Source organism: Thunnus thynnus, chromosome 6 (genome assembly GCF_963924715.1).
Source record: "Thunnus thynnus chromosome 6, fThuThy2.1, whole genome shotgun sequence".
Taxonomy (NCBI): Eukaryota; Metazoa; Chordata; class Actinopteri; order Scombriformes; family Scombridae; genus Thunnus; species Thunnus thynnus.
The window spans coordinates 110150-129487 of NC_089522.1; the positions used below are offsets into that span (position 1 = coordinate 110150).

The following is a 19338-nucleotide window of genomic DNA, read 5'->3' on the forward strand; positions in this document are numbered from 1 at the left end:
TCAGCTGTCTCTGTGGTTGATAATGCAGTTATTGTGCCGTTGAGGTTGACGAGGTACTCTGCCAAATTATCAACTGCGTCCCATCCAGGAAAACCTCTTGCATCACATCAGCTATCAGCTGAAAAATGAACAACCACTTACATATATCATAGAATATACTGTATTTCCCCCTTGGGGAATTTTGTCTTGGGCTCAGTGTCGCTGCATTTAACAAATATCATTCTGCATTTTACATACAGAGTACATAGACATGTGACACAGTCAACCACATACTAACATTCATATTTACATAAACTCAGGTCGCAAGCGGAGCCGAGCCACCGAATGAAAAGTCATCAGTCACATTACCAGAGCTGATGTGCTGAGGAACTGTCAGCACATCAGCTCAGATTTACTGCACAATAGTTGACGTTTCATATGATGCTCACTGTGTAGATTATTCACTGCATAATCACCGATCTACAGATGCCTATCTGTTTTTTTTTTTTTTTGTCTAGCTGTCAACATCTCCACATTTCTATTTATTTTTGAGACATCGAGTGTACAAACCTATTGATGAGGAGGTTCACACAGTGCGACACCTGCTGGTCATTTTTGGTAACTACTTTTGGTGTGTTTGCTGTTGGTTTTACACCATTGATCTTTCTAATTATGGAATTATTGACTTTACTGACCACAGTACGTCCTGAGGAAAACTAAAGTGTTTTCATTTACAGAAATAATGCCTTGTGGTCACTCAGCTGAACATGAACACGTAATACAATAAAACACTGTTGCATTACTTTATGCACCAGCAGAACATTTGAAAATGACAGACAGCTTGTTCATTTGATATGAAAACATTTTCATTGTCATTGTAGGTCATAAAACAAAATTATGTGCAGCACTTCTCAGTAAGAGCGTAATAATGAATTATTATTCAATTATAATCATCATAGCTGCCAATACAAGTGTGGTCTGTGGTTGTAATGTCTGTCTGTCAGGAGCTAGGGGCCCATCCAACAATTAAAATGAAACATTGAGTGATAAATTTGTTTTGTCAGTAAGAAGGGAAAACAACAAATCAAGCTGAATTTGTGTTTATTGCCCAAATTTTTTTTTTAAAAAAGGAAAAAACAACTTCTTTCTGGTTTCTGCCAGTGTTGTTGTATTGAAGAAACAGTTAAAATGTACCTTGGTCATGGGGGACTTTAAGTGAAAGGAATAATATGACAATGTAAAAATACTCCATAAGAAGTAAAAGTCCTGCATTCAAATCCTACATGAAAGCAGTCAAGTGTTGTTGTAAAAGTCTTGAATTTTATTTATTTTATCATTAATCATTTTATTGTTAATTTAGGATGGAGTCTATAATAAACTGCCTGCCTTCCTGGAGTTTTCAGTCTCCTCTTTGACCTCAGCATGTCACCTTTTCATTCATTCATTCATTGGCCGACATCTAACACAAGGATGACTGTTGTTTTCACCTGTGGGAACAAAGTTTTCATTTTTTTAATCTTCCGCAGGTCTGATGGTTTTGTAGATGCGCTGGAAACCCAAACGGACCCGTCTAGTTTAGTTCCATAGATTATTTTTTGGAGCTTTTTGTTGTTAAATGGTAAAATGTTTCGCTCCACAACAAACAGCAGGCGGACTGTCCTGTACACAGACTCCCTCACTTGACTGAGAATTCAAAGGCTTCGTGTTGACTTCCTACCCAAACCCCACGTGACTACCTGCACCAATGAGAGGGCAGACAGATGACGCTCATCCAATCAGCAGCCGCTAAACTCTACTCTGCTGCAGGATCCTTCCCACCAATGTAGTTTCTGCTATTTTGGCGGCTGTGCGGAAAACATGGCGGAAATTTTAAAAGGTAACTCATGAAGGACGATAATTGATTTTATATTCCATTGTACAGTTATCCACTCTTGTTGTGTGGTTTAGTGTAAATGTAAACCCTTTAAAGACACGGAACGTGCACTCTTTCCTCATTGAGTTGACGTGACGTTGTGCGTTAACCTAACGTTGTATCACGGAGACTCTGGGAAGTTAGTGGTCTAACGTTACAGTGCTCGTGCAGCTCAATGCGGCCTCTGTCTCAGCGTATGAACTCAGAGTTACCGTCATTAAGTTCAGAAATGTGTTATTTATTTTAGGAACCATTAACTGAATAGTTTGTTGTGCTATTTGTGCAGTTTGCGTTGTGTGAGCAGTCTGCTGCGGTTTAGCGGGCAAAACTACTCTGCAAGCTTCACGCGCCATGCCGCGCCACGTAAATGTCCCTAATGGCATTAAATGTGTTTCCTGATTAATGTTTGGTGTTTCCATGATGAGTATGTGTCCAATCCCATACAACCGCTATCAGGACAACTTGTCAGTCACCTTCTTTTAAAACATAATGCAAAGTAACGCGCTGTGTCACTGTCGTCCTCCGCCGCCGTGTTTGGCGGTAGAAAGCGAAAGAGTTATCAAATAAAAAGTAGATTTTATTGAGATAAAATGCTCCACATGGCGGTACATGTATGCCGTATTTACCCATGCATCCAGACAGTTTCAGTACCTATTGAAATAGCGGTATGTTGCTTTGCACTTTGAGCAGTGAGCTGTGGCGGTTTGTGTCGGCTGACTTTTGAAGGGAGTTTGGTGAAGCGTCAGTTCATGTAACAGTAGTTAAAGGGAGATGCTGTGTCAGATTGCAGTGTGCCCTGTAAGCTGTCCTGGGATGATCTTGAAGCCCTGTGTCGCAGAGAGAGGCTGCATTGTAAACAGCTGGGGGTCAGCAGAGCCAACGTCAACGAGTACGAGGTGGAGTTCCTCTGTGACTACAAGAAGACCAAGGTGAGGTTTCACTATTATAACACGACTGTTAACTGACAGCTCACTTCAGACTGTTACAGAGTGCGTCACATGGCCATCACACTGCACAGCAATGCAACAGTTTAGTGCCAAATCCTCGTTATTACAGCAAGTAAAACAATCAGCATCATAAATGACCAGAGTCAAAAATATCCGACACTGATTACAAATTGAAAAGCAGAAGTTTTGCTTTGATTATTGCAAAACTTTTATATTAGATTCCAACACATTAAACAAGTGTTTTTCTAAATTAAAAAAAATAATAATCTCATTTTGACATGTAGTGTCAGACATCTATTAAAGATCAATCTAAATGTAATACAAGTATTATTGTACCAGAAGTCTTGGTGAGGCCTGACGGTGATGATGCTGGAGTGTGAGCGCCATGTTCGACGCAGTCTGTACTATGTTTGAAATGACATGTTATTGTTATAGTAAAAGAAAATGTAATTAACATCATCAGCCAGACAGGATTTAAAAGATCAACCACAACAGATACTATCTATATACTACACCTCCTGAGCCAGGAAGTCTTGATCCTGAACGTCACAGTGTGACAGTTTGATGTCACATCCAGGCTGGGGGAGGTGTGACTGGTCTGACTGGAAACCAGAGCATGGATGTGACTGTACACAGACAAACACTGTTATGACCACAAAAAAACCAGAGTATGTTTGTTTGAAATACTGATGTAATACTGTTTCTGTAACACAATCATTTAATATTGTTCCACATAATCAGGTCGAGTGATTAATGAATTAATTAATGAATATACTGTGAGATATTCAGTGATATCAGTCCCTTAATATTTCTGGTTTAATCAGACCGTTCTTATATTTGCCATTTTGAGTGCATTAGTGCGTTCACACTGACAAGTCTGGCAAATGTAGGGCACTATGAGTCCCCGGATGGTGGACTCATAACGCTGGACACTCGTCACCCTCAGTGGTCACCATCATGGCTGCGTAGTGGAAGGGGAGAGACCATCCACCAAATGTAGACTTTAAAACTAAAAGCTGTTGGAAGCTTTGCTGTAGGATTGTTAATGTGTCACTTTATTAAGCTTTAAAGTAAATAGATGACCAATATGTGTTCAGTTTATCCAAATAAAACCTGTTTGTAAATCTGTTGTGACGTTTTCGGAGATGTGAGGAGCTGCTGGCCAGGTGAGACCAGCCAGGGGGAGAAAATGATCTGATGAACTGATCTGTGTGGCTCTGTGGCTCTAATGTCTTCGTAGCGTTTTGATATGATGTAATTCCTTTTGGGAGACAAATGTTGGTTTCACAGATGAAATCTAACAATTGTAGCATCAGTTTGTCTGGTTCTGAAAGTTCATTTTCTTCATAGACAACGTTACAACTCACAGTTTGAGCACCGCTACGGCCCGAATCAACATGAAACTCTCCCGTTAAATCATCTGTACAAAAGATGAACAACTGTGTTCATTAATAACATGTTGAAGGTAAAAGACTGTGGACCTAAAACTTTCAGGGTAGATTTGAACTGTGACTCCTAAAGTACATTTCAGTAAGAAACAACCAGTTAACGAGCTTAAAATGAATTCACGTGTGCTGCGAGCGTGAGCTAAAGAGTGAATCTGTTCACTTTCAATTTACAACTTCAGCGACAAAGAACTTTGCATTAATTTCTCTCCGATTCGCGTCCAGGGCTTCTTCTCCATAGCAACGGCAGCCGAGGCTCCTGGGTGTTGTTGTTTTCTATGCTGTCTGCTAAAATCACAGATAAAATGTGAATAATGTAAACTGGTCAGAGTATAAATCTGTAGGACTGTTAGATTATCCAGGAGAGCCTCGAGTCTCTATGTTCAGTAACATTCAGGTGATTGTTGATTACAGAACGGGCCCAGACCCAGTGGCCCCTCTCACATCACAACTCAACAACAATCGTCAGACTCACGACACAAAGAAATGATCCAAGTTGATTTAGGAGAAGCAGATGTTGTTTTTTTAATTCTTTGCCTGCATTACCCACAACTCCACCACCAACAGGGAGGTCAGAGGTCTGGGTGTGTTTTTGGGGGGATTGTTGGATGTAACAGGACACAGTGAACTCAGCAGCCACACATTTCTCTGTTCTCTATTTCTCTGTTTAGCATCTTCAGGCTAGGCTAACCCATTGTTGCTAACTTTGGAGCTAACACCCTTCACTTTTCCAGAACTTAGGAGAATAACAGACGAGACTTTTCTTGGTCTTGAGAAGCTGCAGCGTTTATTAACTGACACACTGACAACTTCCTGCTGCTCCGCTCACATTCACCGTCATCCACGGTCACTTCTCTGTCGCTCGCTCTTTCCCACCCGCTATGCAAACATATTACGCAATGTCGAGAGAGAGAGAGAGAAGCAGTGATTGAGCGAGCTAGAGAGAGATTTGGTGTGAATACGGCCTTACTGCTGACCTTCTCCTCTGCTCTGCTCACATTCACCGTCACTTTTCTGACGCTCGCTCACTCGCCGGTACTGCCTTATTCCTTAAAAGGAGTTTCCATGGCAACGACACAGACGTTGTCTCATGTTTCGAAACAGCGCTGCTCAGAGGCTCCCAAATGTTACTGATTTCTGAATGAATGGATATTTGGTTATTTTTGGCATTTAAAAACATATTTTTTGTACTGTTACAGGGGAAACACTGTTATCAGATTTCACACAGACTTAATACGACTTTTCTCACGTAGAACACCTGGAAACAGACGCTGAGGTGGAGAATTGGTGGCATTTCACTTTGAGTTATAAACTTAACCACACATGCTGCTGTAGTATCAACTCTCCTATAGTTCCTGTTGCTCAGTGCAGATTAATTCGTGCTTCATCTTGAGGTTTTTCTAAAGGAAACTGAACTGATGAACATGTCCGGGGTAGAAACTCTCAACAGGCACACACAGATAAGTTCAGATAAGACTGGGTGAGGCTTCACCCTAACAGACTGTTTGACAGGCAGAGCTGCAACTGTTTGGAGCACAATAACAACACAACAACAACACAACAACAACACAACAACAACACAACAACAACACATAAAATAACTTAAATAGAATTCATTAGAGGATCAAACAAGTACAAGTAGTTTGTATCAGTGTAATATTCTTTAATATTAAGTCTGGCGTGCAGGAACACGTCAGACATGATAAAAGATGGATGTATGTTTCCTCTACCTTTGCCTCGCCGCCAACAGGACCCCCCGCCCCTCTTGAAAGCAACCAATAAAAACAAATATAACTGATACTTGCAGGATAGCGGGAGTGCACCGATACACCGATACCAATAACTGCTTAACTGTACGCTGCTATGACAACACTGTTGACGCCAAGTATGCGTGACACGGCCGCCTAGCGACTAGAGACGCCCCTCAACACTGCAACAGTTTCTAAAAGTTATTTTTATGGTCGTCCTGCAGGCGGCCTCCGCTCTCTGTCCTCTCCTCTGTCGCTGGTTTTTGACTGACATCAGCAGGAATATTAATTAGTTATTGACGTTTCCAGTGAGAGATTACTGAGTTTATATTGTGACTCTGCTGTCGTAAACGTTACTGTTGTTGCTCTACACAGAACACCAGAGCTGACATCACATGACAGAAGTTACTGCTACCAGTTAGCAGGTGAGCGAACCGCTAAACGGTGGCGTTTACCTGCAGCCCAGCTGTCAGTTTAACATGATGTGCATTAAAACTGCCGTAGATTTCACAAACACGCTACCAAGAATCAAATCTGTGCGCTAACCGGTGAGCTGGCGACGTCATGATGCTCAACGTTTACCGTTAAAAACAGAGTTTGGTCTCCTGATGTGAACCGTGCAGATAGTTTGCTCTGCTGTGAGCTCATGTTTACCTGACATCCTCGTCTTAGGGTCATTGTCTCCAGCAGATTTAAGATGTAATACCAGGTACTCGCTGGTCAGTGCTGTTAGCCGTCAGCTTCCTGCTAGCAGACTGTGCTCCGTCAAGGAGCTGAACTGATTCGTTGTGCGCTGTGGCTCAATACCAACTATCTCTGTAGAGTCAGACTGTGGAGACATTTTAATCGTTCACAATCTAACATCATCAGATCACACACCCCTAATAGTAGGAGTATCAATAAAACCCTAACGATAGGGCGCCCATCCCTACCTACAATACTAGTAGTTTCTGGGGGTCTGGGGGTCCACCCCCCCTGAAAGAAGTCCTAGGGGAAACACTGTAAGGGATCAGAAAGAATCCAATCTTCTGCTCAAATTGAAGTTGTTGTGTGTTTCAGGAGGAGGAATTCTACCTGGTCAAATGGAGGGGCTTCCCAGAGTCAGACAACACCTGGGAACCCAGGAGGAACCTCAAATGCCCCAAACTGATGAAGCAGTTCCACATGGATCTGGAAAAGGAGCTGAGGCGCCACAAGAGACGCAGCATCCCTAAAAAGCTGGACAAGGAAGTGTCGTTCTTCCTGATTCAGAAAGCCAAACTCCGTCTGAGTCTGCAGCGCTGGGAGGCCCATTTAAACTACACTCGCAACCACCCCGGTCGCATCTTTGTCCAGAATGACGTGGACCTTGAGGGCCCACCGAAAAACTTCACCTACATCAACAATTACAAAGTGGGCCAGGGCATCGTATTAGACGAGATGGCTGTGGGTTGTGAGTGTAAGAACTGTTTTGAGGAGCCAGTGAACGGCTGCTGCCCCGGGGCCTCTCTGCACCGCATGGCCTACAACGACCGGGGCCAGGTCCGGATCCGACCGGGACAGCCCATATATGAGTGTAACTCCCAGTGCAGCTGTGACCCTGACTGTCCCAACAGAGTGGTGCAGAAAGGCATCCAGTTCGACCTGTGCATCTTTAAGACAGAGAACGGCCGGGGATGGGGCGTCCGCACGCTGCAGCATATCAAGAAGAACACATTCGTCATGGAGTACGTGGGCGAGGTAAGACCGGCCAGCACTAGTTAGACCTCGACCAGTGCCGGGCTTTTGGGACTGATATGATACTAGGAAGTAAAGAAATTATGGAATCGATATATCAGCCGATAATCTGATACACATACAGAATATAAACAAACATTTCTCTGTAATGATATTATGTTTTATTATGTATATCATATTACAGTTTAACTGTAAACTTTATTGTATAAAATGACCTCAGGGCACTGAAACAGTAAACTTCACTGAGAACTAATAATTATAAATAACTATAAATAAAAAACACACAACACATATAAAAACATGTACATATATATTACATTTGAATTAAGCAAAAGGATCAAATATACATAAAATACTGACTTTACAACTTTAAAAAACTGAAAAAGTATCACAGTGCATATCAGACGACGTTGACGTCTGACGACGCTGATACTGATATCTCTGATCAGCTGATATCGGCTGATAATATCGGCTGACTGATATATCGATTGGGCTCTAGTACAAATCATCAAAGTCATCAAATGTTTGATAAATTCATTCATTCATACAGGTTGATACCGAGCCCTTAACTGAAAGTACACCACCAGTTTTCAGTGATGTAATAAACCACCATGGAAGTGGAGAACAGCAGCGACGCAGACTGACTGACGGTGTTTCTGCTCCGAGCTCTGACGCCTTCGGCTCCGCTGTTCAATGCAGCGCAGCTGATTAAACTCCTGTTTAAACAGACGTGTACCAGCGTCTCTGCGTCTCTGCGTCTCTGCGTCTCTGCGTCTCCTCCTCTACCGCCCAGTTGACTCTCCGGCTGGCAGCGCCGACAGCAGCAGGTGTCGTAGAAGTTTCCGACTCCCCTTCGCATGAACGTGCACACGCTACAAGTTACTCCTGATCTCCGCTTCAGTTTAAATATGTTAACTGAAAACAGTCGTATTATCTTCAGCTGACCGCAGGATAAATGAATGATGAAAGAATAGTAAAGCAGGAGGGAGATGGTTTCATTTCACTTAGTTTTGTTTTGCAAGTTTCATGAAATTCAAATCTCCTCTCAAGCTTTATTAAACAATTCAAGATGGACACAAACAAAATGTCTTTGCTGACACATCTGGATCCTATTGGTCACTCGTGGCAACAGAGGAGAGACTTTGTCGTTAGTTTTGACATCTACCAAAATCTGACTCATGATGTCACTCAGTTGGTGTATCGGGCAGGAGAGACGCTCCGCGGTGCGTTTTATAACTGAACTGATACCAGGATGCAAACTTTTTATTTCTGACGTTTTCACATCACAAACGATGAACAACAGCATTAAAACATGAGACTCCTGTAGCTGTTATATCAGGTATCACAGACGATAATCAGTCCAGTCTGTTCTCTCTCAGGCTGCATCACTGACAGACTTTAAAACTTATTCTACTGTTGAAGTCTTAATGACCGTCACCAGCTCCGCTCACTGCAGCTGTCAGCCTCGTCGGGACGTTAATAATGTTGAGTACGAGCTTTAAGGCTCAGTCATCCTGCTGATGGAGATAACATGTTCATTAAATCTACCACTGAAGTGATTATTGATTAATCTGTTAGTCGAATGACAAAACACGGATCTGTAACTATTCTGTTCAGTCATTTCAGAGCAAAAATGTTGATTCCAGCTTCTGAAATGAGAGAAATATTATTTTAATATTAAAAGTGATGTAATCTGCACAGACAGCTGTTTACTGTTCATGATGAAGGCCTGCGAGGGCGCTGATGTCAGAATGTATCGACGGTGTCGACATTGATTGATCAGTCTGTCTGTGAGCTCGCCTGTTTCACTGCAGACAGACAGGAAGGCTGCACAATCAAAGAAATCAGTCAATCAATATATTGATTCATGCATCATCATCATCATCATCATCACGTATTTATAAATGCTAACGCTGCATTTACTGGTTCAGTAAATTTGTGCTGTCAATCAGCTGGTGAAGCAGTTTGTGCGGCTGACAGAGACGCTGAACGCAGGTCGGATATCATCATCATCATCATCATCATCATCATCATCATCATCATCACTGCATGATGTTGATGATCTTTCCTCCTCTTCCTCACTCAACAAAAGAAGAGGAGAGTGTTATATCCTGACCTGCGTTCAGCTTCTCTGTCAAATTCTTTTGAAAATTCATGTTTCTGTCATAAATTTGTTTCGCCGTCAGTTTGAACAGTTTTGATGCGAAGTGTTCATCATGTCGTTTCTTCATCATGTCCCCAGAGTGTAAAGGCCTTCACAGTAAATTAAACATTACTGTTGAGGACTTTTGCTTGGACAAAAAGACATTTGATGATGTCAACTTGAGCTCTAGGAACATTTTTAATAATAATAATTCTTAGTTGCAGCTCTTATCAATCTAATTATATTATTTATTTTGTTGGTCATGACTGATATGACGTGGAGCCTTATCATCTTACTTTGATCTTCCTGTTTTAGCAAACAAAAACCCCAAAGTGTTTTAATGAATGAATATGTGAAATAGATATTAGTCATAATTCACAATTGTCTGTATTGTTCAATACAAATAATCAGTGTATGGTTCATTTCATGAGATAGTGTTTCAGCTGAAATGGATGTTTTGTTTGAAGTTAGATGATGTTGTGTAGGGATATCAATGATAAATCACTTGCTGTTAATAATTTAACCGACTAACATATTAACTGATAATACAGAGGATGAGAGACGAGCAGTGTAACTGTCAGGAAATGCTCTGTAGATTAGCTGCAGTATGCGGTTGCGCCACCAGGTGGAGCCTCGTTCATCAGGGTGGTTACAGGAGTGTTTGGTTCAGCGACGCACAAACTGTAAAACAGGAAGGAAGAAAAGGAAGAAAAAAGTCACAGTGTTCCTCGATCTGCTCGCTGTCGCGTTGATGAAAACTGAAACATAAAGTTGTGAAAATTCCACTGAGTCGATGTTTGGCTGATGTCCAGTTTAGCTATCTGAGGCTAATGCTAACGCTAAACTAGCATCTTGAACAGAAGCAGCTGTTCGCTTAATGCAGGCTGAGAGCTGAGTGTCGGACAGCAGAGAGCAGCGCTACGATGCTAACATCCAGGACTAGCAGGACGCTAATCACACGTTTCCAACCAAATCAACACGTTAGTGATGAACTATATAAACGACACTCTGCTCTGAGTGTAAATGCATTTTAGTGGTGGCAGTAAGTTGGAGCGACAGTATTCCAACAGCTGGACTAACGTTAGCTACAGCGAACACACATCACTCCACCATGTAGATCAGGACTGACAGTTATTTCATATAAAACCAGTCAGACTGAAGTCCTGTTTTACATTTATATGATAATGTTACGACTTATTTACTATTGAAGGTTCCAGCAATTTTTATTAAATTTATGAATTGATTTTATTTATTTACTTGTTCGATATATTGAACCGATCTGTAGGAAGAGTCCTGGTTGTTCCAAACTTCTTCCCTTTAAGAATTATGGAGGCGGCTGAGCGGAGCTGAACCTTCAATACAGCAGAAATGTTTGTAGTCTTCATCAGATGCGTACCTCGACTCAACCCCGTCTCTGAGCTCTGCGGACACTTCCTTCCACGTCATGTATCGTCAGCTGTGAGACGTGTATAGCAGGTGTTTTCCTTTCCAAATCTGCCCAATCAATTGGATTTAACACAGGTGGACACCAGTCAAGGTGTAGAAACATCTCAAAGATGATCATTTATATTATTATTGTTATAGTAAATGTGATATTTCAGTTTTCTAAAATCCTGTTGTTTGCGTCGTCGTTATGGGGTAATTGAGTGTAGATTGATGAGGGAAAAATGAATTTAAATGATTTTAGTAAAAGGCTGCAACATAACAAAATGTGAAACAAGTGAAAGAGACTGAATACACTTTAAATGATGAGATTAATACTAGAAATACCCTTTTAATATAATTTGATCCAATATGTTCAACATTACACTGTCAACAAGAAGTGAACCCAGTGACTTAAAGTAAGTTTTAAAGGATTAATTCTACTTTTCTAGTCACTTAACGTCCATGTTTGGGTTTAATAACTGATACTGTTACTACACATCAGGTTTCAGTTGTTGTGTTGAATCCAAAATGACAAAATATGAAAATATATGAACATTTTCAGTATTTTCCTGTTTGAACTGTTTCCTTCAGATCATCACGACAGATGAAGCAGAGAGGCGGGGCCACGTCTACGACCGCCAAGGCTCCACGTACCTGTTTGATCTGGACTATGTGGAGGACGTGTACACAGTGGATGCAGCACATCAAGGCAACATCTCTCACTTTGTCAACCACAGTGTGAGTGTCGTAAACTGTGTAGAGAACTGCAGGAGGTTGAAGGGTCGCAGCGCTGTGTCCCGACACCGGGGCCGTGTTCGAAACCACAGACTAACGTACTATTCATACTGAGTATGACGTCACACTGAGTATGTAGTGCGTTCCAACTGCATAGTTTGTGGATTTTGTGTATGTGAGAAATACCTGGATGTATTCTACATTAGCAAGAATTTCTGAGTATGTGGCGTGAGCTTACTGGACGTACTCAACTGCCCCACAATGCATTGCGTCTCTTCAGACTACGCAACGGAGGAGATGAGCCAGGCTAAAAGCTTCAAGGTGTAATTTTGGTGTAATTGTAATAGGACTGTTAATATGCCACTTTATTAAGTTTTAATATTTTTTCAGGAGAGAAAGTAACCATTTAGATTCACAATATGGGGTCAAGTTATCCAAATAACGCCTGGTCAATAATGTGAGCCGCCGCTGGCCGGGACCAGCCGCTCATCTCAGCTGCTAGCAGCCCGACTCCTGAGATGATCTGACGGTCAACGTCCGTCGTCATCTTGGGGAGAACATGATCCCTGAACTGATCGTTGCAGCTCTTTGTTACATGATATAACACAGAGCTATATATGCTTGTATGAACCTGGGCTGTGTGTAATAGATCACAGAACATTAATTAATATTAGATCCTGACCGAACCTGTCGGTGTGTCTGGATATTTAAATAATCAATGAAGTTACACCGATGTGCCTCTGCGGGGGGGGGGGGGGTTAATAGTCGGTAACCCCGGACCCCCACCTGAAATCATGTTCCCGCGGTTACGTATCTGACTGTACTGAGACAAAATAATCTCAACTCAAAGCTCCACTAACAAGAGAGCTGCAGTAAATGATGTTATTCAGTCTGTAATGTAACTGGAATAAAAATCCAAACTGTTATGTAGCTTAATAAAATAAAACGAAATTTAATATAGACTGATCTGTTCATTTTATTAATTTATATTTATTGAAATGTGGTGACAGTGTGTAGAGCCGTAGAGGCAGCGCTGCTGTTCTGTCCAGTAAAAACATGAAGCTTCACTTTACAGTCAAACTAATGTTGCAGCTTCAATTGTTAGATTTCATCTGTGAGACCAACATTTATCTTCCAAAAGGATTTATATCATATATCTAAATGCTGCAGAGACATCAGAGCCAGCGGTGAATCACCAGAGAGCTGCACAGATCAGTTCATGGATCATGTTCTTCCCGGGATGACGACGCAGGAGTCGGGCTGCGAGCAGCTGAGATGACGGGCTGGTCCCGGCCAGCGGCTCCTCACATCTCCGAAAACTGACCACACATTGTTAATCTATATGGTTACTTTCTCACCTGAAAAAATATTAAAAATGAATAAAATGACATATTAGCTACAACGAAAATTACAACAGCTTTTAACCTGCTTTAAAATCTCCGCTATTGCTGCCGGTTGGTGTGAAATGCATTCTGGGATATTTGGCTGCACACTTCAGTGTAAACAGTCTGCTAGTGAAGGCATACCTAATCGTTCATTCAGTACGCAGTATGCAGTACATACTGTTTGAGAATGTAGGAGGCAGTATGTTAGGATGTGATTTCAAACACACCTCAGAACTTGTCATCAACACCAGTTCTGGAGGAGCCCAGTTCCCCTGCAGGAAACATAACGTAACCACAGCCCCGGGTTCTGCTTTAGTTCCTGCTGTTGATCATGACTGGCCGGACAGATGTGATGTCACCATCACAACTAATGTTTTCTGATATGAGAGAAATAATCTGCAAATCTTGTTTTGTCATAGTCATAGCTGATAATGTTTTACTGCTGCCTCTGTATGGAGCAGGACAACCGATACCGTTAACGACAATAAAGCTTCTCATTTAACGCAGGTCTACAAGAAGTAACCACTGAATACACACAACGTTTAGTTTACTAAGAGATGGCCGATATGCAAAGAGAATCGATACTGGATCATTCAGATAAAAATCATGATTGATGGGAAGATTGTTTATTTTTAATAATCTAGCTGTATGTACATCTGTAGAGTAAATGTGCAGTGATCATGACGCAGTTTATTCAGTCAGACTGGTTCAACAGTTCCTCACACCTGGTTTTGCTCTTTTCGCAGTGTAACCCCAACCTGCAGGTATTCAACGTGTTCATCGACAACATTGACGAGAGGCTCCCAAGAATCGCTTTGTTTTCAACACGAGCCATTCAGGTGGGAGAGGAGCTCACCTTCGACTACAAGATGCAAAGTAAGTGACGTCTGACTCAGCAGATTTAAACCAGGACGTCCGCAGATCCCTCAAAAGGTCTTAAAAGGTTTTAAACTAGGTTTTTAAGATTTAAGGCCAGAAAATGTCTTAAACAGTATCAGTTTTAACTATGAAAGATCTTTGGAGATGATGTCTAGACTCACGGAAAATCCTGCTGACCTGCAGGATTAATGTTTTGCATTTAAACATCTGTTGGTCTTTGACGGCGGCGTCCTTCAGGAAAGAAGCTCCTTCATTCTTTTCCAGATTCTCAGCCCTGAAATTTAGATATTTTTCTTTCTTTTTTTTCAGGTTTGGGGTGAATTCATGATTTAATCGATGTGTGTTTGCAGATTGAAACATGATTTTAAGTTGCAGGTCTTTGGTTGTGTTTTAGAACAATGTGAGAATTGAGCCCTTTTGTTGTAGCAACTGTCATCAGGTCAGGAAACATCTGTAGTTTCATCCCAAGAACCTCCATCAAGCCTTTCTCTCTCTAATCCACATACCTCTGCTTCCTCACAGACCTGGTTCCATTGTGGTCACCGGTTTATCAACAAGTCTTTCTTGGCGGCATGATGATCAAAATATCAGTTTTCAAAATATCAAGATTTGATTGTTGTTTTCTACATGTAAGCTGTCCGTCTTTAGTCTTCTACCGATGTGTGACTGTAAGCTAAGTCCAGTGAAAACCACCAGACTGGTTTCACTGGTCTCTAGAGGGCTGTGGTTCTGAATCTGGGTAAATCTGCTAAATGCAGAACTACTTGAAGTGGATGCTTCGGTTTTTCTAGATCTGAGCAACCTTTAAGTCCTTCATATAAAGTGAGTCAGCAACAGTCCACTGCTGGATCCCTCGGTGTCCTGAACTGTGTTTGGCTGCTTCCACACAATCTAAACGGGTGTTTGGAGCTCCAGAGACATGAACCACACAGAACCACAGTGGGCCGTACAGGCTGCTGGACTGGACACATCATCACAGCTAAACTCTTTCTGGAGTTTGTTCTGGTGGCCGCTGGCTGCTACCGAAGCCTTCTGTCTATGTTTTACATCTACATATATATCATCTCGCTGCTCTTTGTTCATATGAATCTTTACTGATGAAGGTCTGAGGACCGAAGCGTCGTTAGTTTACTCTGCAGGGTCAATAGTCAGCTGAACGTTTAGAGGTGTGTAGGTCAAACTGAGAATATGAGATTGAAAATAACTTGCCAACCTGACTTTTGTTTGTTTCCAGTTGATCCAGTCGACACAGAAAGCACCAAAATGGACTCCAGTTTCAGTTTAGCGGGACTCCCCAGCTCTCCGAAGAAGAGGATTCGAGTGGAGTGCCGGTGTGGATCAGACTCGTGTAGAAAATACCTGTTCTGACACGGTACCACTGGTAACAGAACAGTCATCCGGGGAAAGATGTGGAAAATTGTACAGATTTTTATACAAATGTTTCTTTTTCTAGACTTCATGAAAGCTGAAGTCCAACATGTGAACATGACAAACTGCAACCTAACATACTCCGACAGAGTGCAGAGCCTCTTGGTTTCCCATCAACTGAACACTGCATCAGTGCTTTAAGATATCTTTCTCCGTCCCATTTTAAATTTCAGGATAGATGATAGAAGAGTGATCTAGCGTGTATATTAGCCCGTCCATACGGAGTGCAGCACATGAATGAACGGCCGTTTACTTCTTCATTGAACCTTTACTGTCGCTGGTTATTTGCCCGAGACTTTTCCTGACATGTGGGTGATAATTACTACAACTTGGGTCTTTGGTGTGTTTTGACTTGTCAGAGCGCTGTAGTGATGTCACTGCGGGTGGGAGACAATGTAATAAACTGGAAACTTATAATAACTGCACTGTGTTAATAATCTACATGAATCCAGGAGGCCACGTACGGATTAAACCAGGTAAACTAAATGTACAAGGTAGATATTCAGTGACGGTGTTCAGTGTGAGTTTGGTCTGATCCGCTTGGCGGACGATGAGATGGATTCAGCTGCTGTCAGGTCCGTTATAAACTGTCATGAGCTTTTTAAAAGTATTATTGGAGTCGTATTTTACATGTTGTGGCTACTCTGAGGAACAGATCATTATGTCGACGCCTGAGTGACAGAACGTGGACACTGATGGAAGAGTAATTCTCCAACAAATGATCACACAGTTGTCATGAAAGGTTTTGGGCAAACAGTCGGCACATTCGTAGAAAATAATAGAGATGAAAAGAAACTGTGTCAGTGAGCAGGCTTCCACTCTGGCCGTGTTCAGACCAAACCAGACGCTGCGGCGCACATCTGCAGGGGGGTGAGGTTGTTTATTTGTAATCACTGTGAACCAATCAGAAAATAACGTTTTATTCCTCTCATTCGACTCTCTCTCTCTCTCTTTCTTTCTTTCTCTCGTCTTTTTCCGTTAAATGACAGTAAAGTCTAACTTTACTTTTAAAGTTATCAAACAAAAGGAAACGTCCTCCCCTCGTCCTCATGGCAGCTCTGATCAGTCTGATCGCTGGCTGTGATGTTGGGTTGCGTTTTTCATTCTGGATCAGTTTTCTCGCCACAGGCCTCTGCAGCCCCGCAGCCCCAACGCACAACCCCCCCTCAGTCATCTGAATGGGGGCAGTGCTCTGAGTCAGCGGGGGAGCCAACGCAGAAGGCTCAGCAAAACAATGCAGGGTTGTCCCATTAAACCTCCCCCCCCCTCCAAAACAGACAAGCTGACGTTGACGCCCTCCTCACGCAGCGATTGGCCAGCTGTGTGGCGGTGAGGGAGGAGTCAGGAGTCAGTCTTCTCTCTCAAGCCTTATCATTCATAATGCAACTATTTATGTCACTCTTCATGTGAACAGCCGAGTGCAACACTATGACTGCTGGTGTCCCCCCCCGCCCCCCGCCCCCCTTTGAGTAAAGCTGTTTCTATAAACAGGGACAACACATCCTAACAACCAGTTCTGAACAACCATCCATGGACCCGAACCATCTGAGAGCAAATATGATTCTGTTTCTCTCTAAACTGAGATTTTCTATGTTTTGTTGTTTATCGTTTGTATTTATTTGGACTTGAATTATAAAACACTAAAAAAAGTAAACAAAAATAATAAATTGAGATTCTGTAGTTGTGAGGTTCATAGTGCTTTTATTTCTTTTACCTTCAGTCTCGTCACTCGTGTGGTCGTTGAGGTCTTAATAAGAATCAGAACCGGTTTTTAAGATGTGTTGTCCAGAGTCCACATTGGTCGCTGGAGATAAAACCTGCCATCACACCTTACTGCCTCCCTGATCTCTCTACATCAACTCTTGGTCTTCCTGTGTCCTCGTAGTCCTGATGACACTCTGAGTCTCTCCTCCAACAGTCATTGTGTGGCATTCACTTGATCACATGGAGAGTGAAGTCTGTGAAGTGGACAGGTTGTCACTTTCTATTTGAAAGTTACAAAACTGGATACAGCCCCCGCCCCACCACCACTCCAACCACAGTCTGCCGTCAGAAGGGTTTCAGATGATCTGACAGGCACTTCAGGTCTTTAGTCTTCAAACACCTCTGACTTGTCAGTGTTGAGCTGTGACCGCCTTTCCACTCCTAATCAACATGTCATGCAGATCTACCAGAGATGTGGTTTCCATGCAGTCAGCTTGCACCTACAGACAAACTGCTGTGAGGAAGTGACTCGCTGGGTGTGTCTGTGTGCTCGGTGCTCCCGTTACCAGCCACAGAGCTGGAGGATCATCCGCACATTACAAAATATAGTTTTCTGGACATGTTTCATACCTGGATACTACTTCAGTGTCATTGTGGGGGAAACTCTGTTTGGGTTAAAGGCTCAGTTCACCCAGATTACAACAAAAAACTATTTCCCACTTACTTTCTACCAAAGAAATGGTTCCCATGAAAACTGACTCAACTTCTCAAGACTCAACTGATAAAACTCAAACTATCTGCATGGCCCAACACCAAGAGGGTAAGTGGATCTTTTTAGTTGTGATTATGGTGAACTGGCCCTTTAATGGTGATGTGAGTTGAGGGGGATCTATAATTACAATGTCTATCTACTTTGGGTCGCTCTAGTGATTGTATACAGTATGTATTTTGTGGTCAAATAGCTGATTGTTTTACAGTGTGTATATTTAAATGTTTTAGTTATTAATGCTTGTTTTTTATCAGTGTGATTTTCTTATAGGTGAAGAACAAAAACAATGTAAATAAATGGTTATAAAGATAACAGGCTACCTTTTTTCATTGTTGGAGTTTGTTTTGCTAAATTTTATAAGAAAGTGTTGAGTGTCTTGTAGTCTTCACTCTCAGAGTATGAAACCCTCTGGACCACTAGATGGTGCTTTAGACCAGATGTAGCTTCACAGACACATTGAACAGGAAATGTTTGAGTTTCACTTCCTCCTGTTGTATCAACCAACACAGTGCAGCGCATGGTACACCCCGCATCCATCTGCTCATTATCAGGACAAATACATGAAACGAGTGATGGAAAAATGTAAACGTTTAGTCTTCAGGGAGGACTGGTCCTTCATACTGGCTGCACTGGTGAAACAAGTAGACAAAATCATGTAACTACAACTAAAGCATCACCAACACTGCTGAATCTGGGTCATGAGTTCCTCCTATTGTTAGGTCCCCAGTCGAAGGGAAACCGCTCTTCCCAGTCCCAACAACCGTCAAAGGTCACTGTAGCAGTTTATTTTACAGAGTTGAGCCCAAAACAACAAACTAAAGTAAACTAAACCCTGAAAAAAGGGCTTCTCACTCTTACTAACTATGACTGCTACTTACATTTGTGCAAATATTTACAACGTACAAGGATCTACCGTCTAACAGAGACGAACATGCGTAGCAGACCTGGCTGGACCGATCACATACATGTGACTAACACACACACTAAAGTTAGCAGGACGGGCGCCACCGTTGGAAATGGGAGAGAGAGAGAGGGGGGAGGGAGCCGGCATCAGCTGGAGTTTAAATCATCTGCCCCAGCCAATCAGCCATCAGCTATCCCGGCACCCGGGCCAATCAGGGAG

General features: G+C 42.2%; 1 protein-coding gene across 1 annotated transcript; it reads left to right on the forward strand.

Annotated features, from left to right (window-relative positions):
* The first annotated feature begins 1749 nt into the window (after positions 1-1749).
* LOC137183929 (histone-lysine N-methyltransferase SUV39H1-like) lies at positions 1750-18527 on the forward strand. The gene is made up of 6 exons (XM_067591148.1): positions 1750-1855; positions 2675-2820; positions 7091-7750; positions 11907-12053; positions 14182-14311; positions 15549-18527. Exons 1-6 carry the CDS (start codon positions 1837-1839, stop codon positions 15680-15682), a joined length of 1236 nt encoding a protein of 411 aa, XP_067447249.1. The 5' UTR covers positions 1750-1836; the 3' UTR covers positions 15683-18527.
* The last annotated feature ends 811 nt before the right edge of the window (positions 18528-19338 follow it).

Bases quoted from the DNA above. Each gene is read 5' to 3' on its own strand.
- LOC137183929 (XM_067591148.1), top strand. The intron at 2,821-7,090 runs GTGAGGTTTCAC...TGTGTGTTTCAG, and splicing joins GTGACTACAAGAAGACCAAG to GAGGAGGAATTCTACCTGGT. The intron at 12,054-14,181 runs GTGAGTGTCGTA...CTCTTTTCGCAG, and splicing joins CTCACTTTGTCAACCACAGT to TGTAACCCCAACCTGCAGGT.